Raw genomic sequence first — 12,285 nt, 5'->3', positions numbered from 1 at the left:
AAAATGCTGAGGTATTGAGGAGTAAAGGTAAGAGGAACATAAGGTGCAAGAGGATAAGGTGCAGTTTTATTTACAGTAATAATAATTTAAAGCGCAAAAATTATTTGTGTGTTTTGGAGTGAACATCATGAAGTCTGATGGCACCAGGTAGGAATGATTTCCTGTGCCATTCCTTTAGGCAGTGGGGTTGAATGAGTCTGTTGCTGAAGCTGCTCTTAAGCTTGTCCAGAGTTTTGTGGAGGGGGTGAGAGACATTTTCCATGATAGCCAACAGTTTTGCCAGCATCCTGTCTTCCACCACCTCCTCCAGGGTGACAAGCTTAGAGCCAACAACAGACTCTGCCTTTTTGATGAGTTTGTTCAGTCTGTTGGCGTCCTTCGCTTTGATGCCCACACCCCAGGACACCACTGTGAAGAAGATGGTGCTTGCAACAACAGACTGATAGAACTTATGGAGCATCTGGTTGCAGACATTAAAGGACCTGAGCCTCCTCAGGAAGTGAAGCCAGCTCAGGCCCTTCTTGTAGATTGCCTCCGTGTTTGTAGACCACTCCAGTTTATTGTCCAGCACCACAGCCAGGTATTTGTATGATTCCACAATGTCAACATCTGTCCCACTAATGCAGACTGGAGAGGGCGGGGGCTTGTTCCTACTTAAGTCCACCACCATCTCTTTAGTCTTCGCCACGTTCAGCTGCAGGTGGTTCTCTCGACACCACTTAACAAAATTGTCGACCACGTCCTTGTACTCATCCTCCCTCCCACCCTCTACACGCCCCACAATGGCCGTGTCATCAGAGAATTTCTAGTGTAGGTGGTGAAGAGGAAGGGAGACAGCACAGTTCCCTTGGGGGCGTCAATGTTGCCGATCAGATGGTCAGACACACAGTTCTCTAATCTCACAAACTGCGATCTGCCAGTCAGATAGTCATCGACCCATGTGACGAGGGGAGAATTCACCTGCATGTTCTCCAGTTTGGCCTTTAGCAGCCTGGGCTGTATGGTGTTGAAGGCGCTGAAGAAGTCGAAGACAGTGGACAGTGATGTTGGGTCTATCCAGGGAGGAGTAGGTTTCCTGCAGCAGTGGTAATAGCTGGTGTCTGCTGTGGGGGTTGGTGTGGGGCTGTGGGGGCTGTGTGGGTTGTGTCCTGGATTGGTTGCACATAGGAGCAGCAGGGGGCTGCTGGGGGTGGGGGAGCTGGAGTCATACCTGTTGAAAAACTGGCTGAACTCGTTTGCTCGTTGTTCATTTCCCTCAGCTGCTCCTCCACCGTTCCTCTGGAAGCCGGTTATCTCCCTCATCCCACTCCATACATCCCCGGTGCTGTCGTTCTTCAGTTTGTATTACAGTTTTCTCCTGTAGTTGTCCTTACTCTTTCTGATGTTATGTTTGAGTTCTCTTTGAACACACGATGACACTGGTAAACTCCCGTGGCAAATGATATGGACGAAGTCTAATGACGATGAGCTCGATGTCCGGGCTGCATTCGCGCTCTTTCACAGAGATGTGCCCGGGGTGACACCACCTGTTGTTTATGAGCACGGCCAGCCCGCCTCCTTTTTTCTTGCCACTTGCGGTGGTGTCTGGAAGCCGGGGATGGTGGCATTGGAGTCCGGTATCTGCTCGTGTAGCCACGTTTCCGGACAACTACACGACGCAGAGGGAGTACGGAGAGTCCAGAATACTAGACTCTCTGTACTCCCTCTGCGTCCTGGCGAGCGCTTCCAGTTCGTCCATCTTAGTCCATCAGTACTGCATGTGCAAAAGTGAGATGTCTCACTCCTGAGCAACTTCCATCATCAGCTCAGGAAAACATTATGTCAAATTTCGAAAATAATTGATTAAAGGTCCCAAATGCCAAATGGAGCACTACCAGTGGTCACAGGTCAGCATCGACATGTGAGAACAAAACAAACCGCTGTGTTGGCCACACCTCCCCTCTCCCATCCACATGAATTAGACACATCATTATATGATTAATTCCACCATATCTTTACACAGCTAGTTCCTGACAGCTAGTGAAGCTGAATGTTGTATTTTAGACCTTTAGGACTTTTTAAAACAAGTTTAAGGTCCTCTGGATGTATTCTGATGAGGTATATGATCTGCTGCTTTCTGCTGTTCCCTGTTTTTCCGGCACGTCCGTGATGATAAACGGGACACATAAAGTGAAAAAAAAAACAGAAAGGCAAACTCATCCACTGGCAATGTGAAAGGAGTTAATTGCAGATTATTAGCTGCTTTACCTGTGCTTAAAAAACCTGCATATACACACTAAATTCGGTGTAAAAGTGGTATTATGGACCAGACAAAACAGTGCATTAAAGTGACATAATGTACCTATATGCCTTAAAATAACAGCTCAAAAACTCATTATACTGTTAGATTGACCTGTAAAGAGAAGTTACTGTAGTTCTGCTAGCTGATCCTTGATTATAAGCCATTTCAAAAGAGGTTGGCTGGTAGCATGTTACAGCTAGCTGTTACTGTTCTGAGTTGTGTGCAATGCTTGTCCAAACTTTGACTGCCTTAGGATTCATGTTTACTTCAAGATATAACATTGTTATGACATGCTGAGTTTTGTTTGTAGTTAGCATGTAACGTAACATTACATCTGACAAATTGTTACAGAAACCTGGGATTTGTATTCATGACAGTTGTATTGCACTCAGAAATGGTGCACAAATTGCTCAAAATATTTATTACTACATAATGTTGCTTTAATACTAAACAACTGCCATTCAATGATGTTTTTTTCCTGCTTTGTAAACAAGAACCCACTGATGACCACTTGTATTTGAGGAAATCGAATAGATAACTCAGGGCCTGTGATTATAAAACCTCTCAATATCATCACTTAGGATCAAACTGAAACTTTTAAACTTTGACTTAAAACTGTTATCTGAGGAGTGTTCTCTACTCACTCTCACTACTTGCTGCTACTTTAATTTGGTAAGTCCAATAAAATGCAGAATTTTAAGTTTTCTTGCTTATATGTCATGGATAACAACTTACTTGGTTTCACCTAGTTACTTTATTTTCTCAAAGTCACTGTATTCCAAAACAAAATTCACCTTGATTTATTGAGGTCTTCTGAACAAAAACAATATGTAAATGTATTGGTTGCTATTCATGAGGATTTTTACTTGTCATTTGCACAACATGTCAAATACTTTGACTCTGACCATATCTCCTACTCCAATGAATGACCCTTGCTGCCAGGTGCAGCTGTGAAAAATTGCAATTAAAAATGATAAAATTCAGGGTTTTTACACAAGGTGGGATGCCAACCAGGAGGTGGACGACTGTAACCAATGGTTTCATTGTGTGTCTATTAAATGCCTGATTAATATAACAGTTTCACCTTGAATTTAACGACTGGTCCAGCTTATCAAGATGTATGAGATACTTATTCTAACTTATCCATCAGTTAAGGAAAATTTAAATTAAGCAGCCATTCTGTCTTACCTGATTGATATCATAATAGATGACTCCAAACTTCCCAAACTGCTCCACTTTCCCAGATATATCATCAAACTGATATAGATCGATTGGCAGTGGTGTCTCATTGATTACAGCCTGCATGCTGGTGACTCTGAAGCTGTTGTCGTAGGTGTAGTCAAATCGTGCATTCACCATCCCATCCTCACTGAAGCGGAATATTTGCCGGTCAACCAGTGGACCGATCTGGCGATACCGGATGGAGCAGATGAAGCCTTCACTCTGTAGGTTCACGGTCTTGAGGACGCCAGCAGTCTCATCATATGTGAAACTGACCCGTGTTGAGTCATAGAGGATCTCTGCCAGCTTGTTCTGATGAAACAAATAAAAAAGTGCAGTATGTACAGTATTTACAGTAATAGACCTTGAAAAATATCAGATCATTATTCATCCAGGATCAGCTATACTGTTGGTTAACTTCAATGATTGCCATCAACTCTTGCTGCAGCTGCTACTTATGTATGTTATGCCACACCACCATCCTAGGGTTCGTCTGAGTCTGTTTCTTCATGGTTCCACATGTGCATAAAATAAATCTACTCTAAAATGAAGTGCGACCAAATCCTCTTTCCATCTAATCTCTATGTGTCCAATTGCTCTGTTCTTGGAGGATCTCGGGGGGGAAAAGAAAATGTCATTGTAAGAAAAAATCTCAAAATGTAAGAAAAAAATTCCCTTTTTTTCATAAAACAATACAACAGACTAGAAGTTACAAAGAGAACTACAGTGAGTTAAAAATATGATGGGTAATCACTTAATGTATATTATTATTATGTTATTATTATCAAGAACAAAAAATGTGTATTTTCCAGTTTTTCTTATGTTGTATGAAAGCCGTGAGAACAAAGAGAACAAAGTAAAAAAAAAAAACATAAAATCTCATAACCAGGTTTTCACTTTGTGAGACTGAATATGTATCATTGTGGCAAAATGTGGTGTGTTTACATGTCTGTCTGAGAGCACATTTTGTCACCGCAATAGTGTCACAACTTTACAAGAAAACTTTGCAGATTTGAGGTTGAGATAAAATGAAGATTGAGTTCAAAGATAGTTGTGGTCTCATGTAATCATGGTAAGTAATCACTACTGAGTAGTCATGGGTCAATTTGTGAACATGTTGACAAGCGTCGCCGCTGGTGTGATCCCATCATAAGATGGTCTTTAGTTTATATTCATTCACAATATGTAACTTATAATATGTGGGTTGAATTCAACTAGAAATATAGAAATATTGATTATTAAATGAAAAAAAAAAAAGATTTTTTTTTCTGATAGTCCGTATTATGCTATAAATATTTGCATTTGAATTTATATTGCAAAGAGCGTATTGTATGACTATTAACCTTTATTTTACCCCTCAAAACCATCAAGGACTTATCCTCATGTAAAATGTTTCATATATATAACAGAACAGATACGAAAAACAGCAATAGCGACAAAATTCAGTTAAAGTTGGAATGAATTAAGAATTCAGACATTCAGTGTCTGATTGTGCAGTTGCAGTACAATATAAAACTGCACAAAGACTAAATTTAGAGGATTTAGATGAACAATATTGGACCAACGCTGTAACACTGAATCTTGCGAACACCATTACTGATATTTAAAATATCAGTGTAAACATAGTACATACACATCTACACACTGTAATCTATTGGAGAAGTAGTTTTCAAAACATAGGCAACTGACAGAATCAAAGGAATGGTCAAAATGCTTTGGACAAGTCTATAGAGAGATCAGCATGACATTTTGCAATCCAGGGTTAGTGCAATGTCATTTAAAACCAGGGATGTAGCAGCAATGGTACTATAGACATGCCTGAATCCAGACTGATAGGGTGTGAGTACAGAAAACAAAGAGAAATGACACCTGAGCTGATTATTTAGGACAATAATTGTTTAAATTAGTTTAGTATGCACATTTATGTAAAAGAAGGACATAAGCTGTTTAACTACTATAAAAAAAGGATCCAAATTATCAGCAACAATTGATTTGCTATTATCAATAGTAAAAAGGGCATCAATAACTTTCCTAAGACTAAAAGGACACATTTATAGTTATAAATTACATGTACTTGAGAATAAACATTAAAAACAAAAACATACATTTACACAGAGATAACTCTTAATAATGAACTGTTTTTGGAATGAATTATGATCACTGCACAGAACATTAAATCATATACCTGTCTGCGATATTTGTACAGTATACGACGGCCAGTGCCTAGATGGGCAACTCTAAGGAGCTGGAGGGAGAGAGAAAAATCAGAGGAGATGAGCAATTTAGCTTAAACATTGTTCAAATCAAGAGCAGATTAACTATTAACAAAAATGTATCATGGATGTAAAGAAAATGTAAGAAAAAAGTGCCTTATTTTCATAAAACAATACAACAGACTAGAAGTTACAAAGAGAAATACAGTTAGCTAAAAATATGATGGGTAATCACTTAATTTATATTATTATTATGTTATTATTATCAAGAACAAAAAATGTGTATTTTCCAGTTTTTCTTATGTTGTATGAAAGCTATGAGAACAAAGAGATAAAGATAAAGAGAAAGATAAAATGTACTGCAGTCTTATTACACACACACACACACACACACACACACACACACACACACACACACACACACACACACACACACATCCACACATCCACACACCTGTCCATCTTCAGAATAGTCCACGGTAACAGAGGCGTTGCTCTCAGGGGGGGTGTAGATGTTCCTGTAGTATCCTATGGATCTGATGGTCTGCATGGTGTGTCGAGCCACACTGGGCATGGTGACCGCTGACAGACGGTCCCCTGAGTCATAGTCAAAGATGTATTGGTGCTGGCTGTGCAGCAGCAAGACCATGGACTGTTGGAGAGAGGGCAGACAGAGCAAAGGAAATACAAAACATGTGATCAAAGCAGTAAAAGATACAGAGAGAGATACGGTGACACACTTTATGTTTATACGATGTTGTGGTAGATCCTATGACAACATTTAAATAAAATTCTTTAACAATATTAACAATATACTATACATATTGAGTAGCTGAGGGCAGGGAGGAGCATCTATCTTATCAGAGAAGCACTAGAGTAAGAGTCAAGAGTGGTTAATCAAGGGGAATTGCTGCTTAGATTCCTTAAGAGCTCCTTCCGTCTTTTCCACTGAATGGCATTGTATACGCAAAAGTGTGTCTTGCTTACCTGAAGTTTGCTAGTCCAAAGTCATAAACACTTTTTGACGTTTGAAAAATTGCCGAAATTTCTTTTTCCAAAATTGAATCATAATACAAGTAACATGTGTTGTACTTTAACTTTCTACATACTAGATTATTAAAAATAATAAGAATCTTTATTTGATTGAATAGCACATTTCTTACTGCCAGAGTCTGGTCCACAAGTGGGGATGTTTTAACATTCACACACCAAAGCACAAAGGAGGCAAGGACAGTAAAGAAACAATTTTGAGAAAAAGCAGCAAGTGAACATTTTCAGCTCAACTTCAGGAGAAAAAAAGCTTAACATTTCCTATAATAGGCAGACATAGTGGCACAGGTAAAGGAAACTACAACATTAAACATGTTTTTTCGCAACTTAGAAGCCCAGCTATGTAATTTGTCCCATGGGCACTTTCCTTTCCTTTTCCTTGCTGCACCATTAAGGCTTGGGGCTTAGCTCACATAATGTAGGTCTGCAACAGAATCAATTCAATTCAATTCAAATCAAAAAACTTTATTTGTCCCTGGGGGGCAATTCAAGGTAAGGCACGTGGAGCATTTGTACACAACACAACATTTAACAGATATACAGCACAACACAGAACAGTCAGCTAGTTAAAATAAAAAAAATAAAAAATATATATATATATATATATAAAAAATGTAAAAAGGTATACAATGTAAAAGGTTATAATAGAATAAGGAATATAAGCAGTATCTACATAAATGAGGAGAACATCTTTGTAGACCATTGTGACATCAATTTCACCCAGGAGTCAAAAACAAAATACAAAGCTATCACTTTCATAAATCCTCTGGGACCTACTTGCAACCTTCATCATTGGACAATGATCTAAGACGTGAGGAGAACGCAGATCTTATCTATAGGAAGGGACAGCAGCAACTCTTCAAATGTGAGAAACACATTTAAAGACATTTTTTCTCTTTTGTTACATGTTTTGCATATTTGCTTTAAACTATTTTACTTATTAATCTGATCTGATGTTGTAATTGGGAATTAGTGTTTTTATGTCTGTCTGGAGCCAAGTTAAATTAATGTAGAGTGAATGCAATCAATTTGTTTATTTGACTGAAACTGTTTACATTTTTTACATTTTCAACTGTGAAGTATTTTTACTTTGTTGGTTTTTACCTTCACTGTTCCTTTAATGTGAGATATTTTATAAATATTTACATTTTAAAGTGAACAATGCTTTTAGAGACTGTTGTCCTATTTTTTTCCAGGGTGGTGCCCTGTTATTATTATTAATCTTTATTAATAATTGTAGTAATTATTTTTGTAATTATTAGCTGCTAAAAACCACACCTGCCCTACCAGTGTACCCAAAAGTATTTTCAGCAAAGAGAGAAAGTGACAGATGGAGGAAGGAGGTGGATATAAAACAAGTGCAAGATAGGGTAAAAATGTGCACGGAATAACATGAAGAAACATCTTCTTTCTTCCCCTGTTTTGTCTTTTGTCTTGTACTTTCTTACTCATTTCTTCAGCTTTCTTTGCTTTTTTTCTCTTTTGCTTGCCTTTACTTCAGTCCATTCTTCACGTAGCAGTTCCTCCTGTGTGTTTTTCCATGAATTCCCTCACCTGTCCTTTGTCCCTCCTCACTCCAACTGTTCCTCATCCCGTCATTAGTGTGTCTGTATTTAGTGTTTGTTCTCCCTCATGTCTTCGTCAGATCGTTTTCGTTTCCCTCCTTGTTCCGTGGTGTCCGTGATACTTTGTTTCCCGCCCTTTGATGTCCCATTCCTGTTGCCGTGCACTCCCTACTTCGCCCGACCTAGCCTGTGTTAGCCTGTGTCCGTCTTCGTCCGTCATCCTTCGTCTTGGTCTGTCTTGCTCCGTGTTGCCTCCCAGCTTCGAACCTAGTGTTTCCTCCAGTGTCTCCTCATGTCTCCAGTTTGGTATGTTTCTAGTTTTGGTTTCTGGTTTCTCTTTTGATTTGTACTTTGCTTTTGTTTGCACTTTGTTTTAGCCTTTAGTTGTTACTTTGTTTTTGTCTATGTGACTCATTTTAGTTTTTCTGTATTCCTCATTTTTGTGTAATTCAGCTTTGTTTATTAAAGGCTCGCCTTTTGTTCCTCCCTATCCTGCCTCCTGTGTGTGTGCCTGTGTGTCTGCACTTGGGTCCTCATCTGGTGTAACCTTAAAGCATAATCCAATCCAATCCAACTTTATTTGTTAAGCACTTTAACACAACCAAAGTTGACCAAAGTGCTGTACAGAAGAATAAAAATTACATATAAAATACAAAAATAAATTAAAAGACAACAAAAACATGAGTAAAAAATAATAAAAGCCACGCAATACAAAGCAATAAAAACAAGGAGATAAAATCGACGTCTTACTGGGTGTCGAAGGCCAAGGAGAAGAGATGGGTTTTAAGAAGTGATTTAAAAACAGACAGAGAAGAGGCCTGTTTAACGTGTTGAGGCAGATCGTTCCATAGTTTAGGAGCTGACACAGCAAAGGCCCGGTCCCCTCTGAGCTTCCGCTTGGTGTTAGGCACACTCAGGAGCAGCTGATCAGCTGACCTGAGAGAGCGGGCGGGGGTATAAGGGTGTAGAAGCTCAGAGAGGTAGGGCGGGGCAAGACCATTTAGGGATTTAAAAGCAAATAAAAGAATTTTAAAATGGATCCTAAATTGAATAGGCAGCCAGTGGAGTGAGGCTAAAATGGGGGAAATGTGCTCGTGTTTACGTGTGCCAGTTAAAAGACGTGCAGCTGCATTTTGCACCAACTGGAGACGGGCAATGGAGGACCCACCAACCCCCACATACAGTGCATTGCAGTAATCCAGCCGAATGGTAACAAAGGCATGGATTACTGTCTCAAAGTGCTGCCTTGTCAGAATTGGCTTTATTTTGGCCAGCTGCCTCAAATGGAAAAAGCTAGATTTTACAACAGCCTTGATCTGACTGTTGAGTTTAAGCTCAGGGTCCACTTTAACCCCTAGGTTTTTGATGCTAGGCTTGATGTATTGGGCCAAGGAACCCAGGTCTAAATAACACTAACACTAACTCTGTTATCTATTTAATTCTCTTTTGTTATTTATTCTTCTCCTCTAATGCCTCTCATACTGTGTCACTCCTTTACCATCATTCTTGCCCCTCTTCATCCACAATTGTTGTTATTTCTGTCTCCGCTTCCGCCATCCCTTGGGCCTTGTTTCTACAGTAGTACCTCAGTCTTTGCAGGCCCCCCTCAATATCTGTCTCTTTTCCTCAATCTCTCTCTGTCATTCTTTACCCTCACCATGCACAAACAGGGACCACTGTTTTTAAGTGTCGAGCTCTCTGCCCCTCTGTCTTTCCGAAGTAACAAAAACATAAAGTGTCTGATTAATCCCTCCTAACTAAGTCTTTCTGGTACTATTTGTTTGTTTTTACACCCCAGCTCTTGTACTACAAGGAATCCCCTGTCTTGTACTCCTTAAATACAATGTGGGCTGTTTTTCTTCTTTTCCCTCTTTTCTGCAGTATGCTCTCCTCTCCTCTTGTCTCCTCTTTTTCTTAAGACAATGGTTGTCTTTCTGACTGCATTACCCTTTTTCATACTTATTTATGGGTCTAGCCCATTGTGTTATATGGTAGTGAATTATGGGGTCCACTCAGCCAACATAGATATACCTATTTGTTAGGACAAACTCTCAACAGAAACTTTACATGCATAATTCTGCATATACATTTCACATCTATGCTGAAAAACCCAGACAAATGCATGTAGAGCACTAATGGACAGATACCCACTTACAATTCACAGGCAAAAGGGAGCACTAAAAATTTTACATCCATTACAGTCCAGCCTCTCTACATTCCCAAGCCCTGTCTGTCTGTCTGTCTGTCTGTCTGTCTGTCGATTGCCTGCCTGTTTTGTTTTTTTTGTTATGCCACACTACCTTTGGTAATGTAAATATCTATTTCCCATGTCGATAAAGAAAAAATGGTAGTTGGTTCTCCTTGAGTTCCGCATATTTAGCACTATATATTTGAACAAGATGTTTACTTTTTTGTCTTGTCCTCCATGAAATAAAACATATACATGTAAAGTGATGATGCAATGATTATAAATGCATACATAAAAGTATATTAAACACAATGTAGTCAGTTGTATATTGTTCATACCATAGTTAGTGATGTCTGCAAGTATGTTGGCTTTACTTATGTCATCCCGTACCTTATCCAGGTAAGTGTAGCTCCACATCTTTCCATCAGCGAAGACTCTGGATATGATCCTTCCCTGACTGTCGTACTCCCACCTCTCTGTGGTTGGGCCCCTCTGAAGGCCTGTCACCTGTCCCGTACTGGACACACAAACACGTGCACACAAATATAAGACTCTATGGAAGGTTGATGTCTGGTCGATGTCAGGATCTGTCATATTCAAGTCATGTGTTTTCAGCTAAAATTGAGATAAAGGTTCACTAAAATTACAGTGTTCCTAACAACACAGTATACCAATGTATTAGTGCTACAGCTTTGTAGTCACAGAGGCTGTTTCAAACATAACATAAGTCGAGGTAACTGGATTTGTTTCAGTTTCTTGAAGACGTTTCACCTCTTATCCAAAACGCTTCTTCAGTTCTGAACTGAAAAAGCCCCTTGGATGAGAGGTGAAACGTCTACGCCTACGTTATAGCACTTAGAATTACATATGCCATACAATCCCAAAACATATACAACCTTAACCTAAAAGACATCAGGTGAAAACCCCCATTGCAGTTTCAGGGCATTTTAAAATCTACTGTATAGGTCGGGGGTGTCCAAACTATACCCACCAGACATATGCGGCCTTACACCCTCATTTATATGGGCCACGAGTTACAATCAAAATTATATTTGACCCTATTATATCAAAATACAGTTCCTATTGTGAATGACAGGTATCACTATAGATACATTGATTGCATGCTTTTTATACACCAGAGGCTATGCCAGTCCGTTGCTTTGCTTTTGATTTGTACTTTGCTCTTGGTTTGTACTTTGTTTAGCCTTTTGTGTTGCTACTTTTTTTTTTGGTGTTTGCTCTTCTTGGTTTTTGTTGGATCCTTGGTTTTCTTTTTTTGGTTATTTCAGTTTACTTATTAAATCTCGCCTTTTGTTTCTTAATCCTGCCTGCCTTCCTTGTGTTTCTGCATTTGGGTCCTCACCTTTTTCATAAAGTGTAACATATATAATAAACATGGAAGTGGATTTATTACCTTTTTGAAAAACTGAAACTTTATAAGCTTTATGATAGTAGAATTCAAGGCAGAACTTTTGTATTGGATTATATTAGATTGTACAGGTATAAGTCATAAAGTGCCCAGTGGGTGTATCTGCAGTTTTCCCAAATGCATGAAAATGAGGAGGAGAAAGAAATGTGGCTGTGCTCACATCACAAGGCTCAGCAAAATGGTATGCCACATAGTGCTTAAAACTCAATCCCTCACTCACTCCCAAATTGGCCTCATGGCCAAGGACTGCACTTATTTTACTCTGTGGCCCATGGCATGAAAATTTTGGACACTCCTTGACCTTTTGTTTTGTCCATATATTTGTTACTACAATATAA

At 39.2% G+C, this 12,285-nt stretch overlaps 1 protein-coding gene across 1 annotated transcript in view; it reads right to left on the bottom strand.

The window, feature by feature from the left end:
- LOC141005578 (teneurin-3-like) overlaps nt 1–12,285 on the bottom strand; it is a 322,641-nt gene that overhangs the window by 31,214 nt on the left and 279,142 nt on the right. The window contains exons 39-42 of the mRNA XM_073477461.1: nt 10,909–11,035; nt 6,170–6,367; nt 5,688–5,747; nt 3,470–3,814 (exon numbers count right to left, since the gene is read on the bottom strand). Coding sequence (XP_073333562.1) covers nt 3,470–3,814; nt 5,688–5,747; nt 6,170–6,367; nt 10,909–11,035 — 730 coding nt within the window. The remainder of the gene's footprint in view (nt 1–3,469; nt 3,815–5,687; nt 5,748–6,169; nt 6,368–10,908; nt 11,036–12,285) is intronic.

The sequence above is a fragment of the Pagrus major genome, chromosome 1, assembly GCF_040436345.1.
Source record: "Pagrus major chromosome 1, Pma_NU_1.0".
Classification (NCBI taxonomy): domain Eukaryota; kingdom Metazoa; phylum Chordata; class Actinopteri; order Spariformes; family Sparidae; genus Pagrus; species Pagrus major.
The sequence above is the reverse complement of the archived record's forward strand: the minus strand, read 5'-3'. Positions and strand labels throughout refer to the sequence as shown.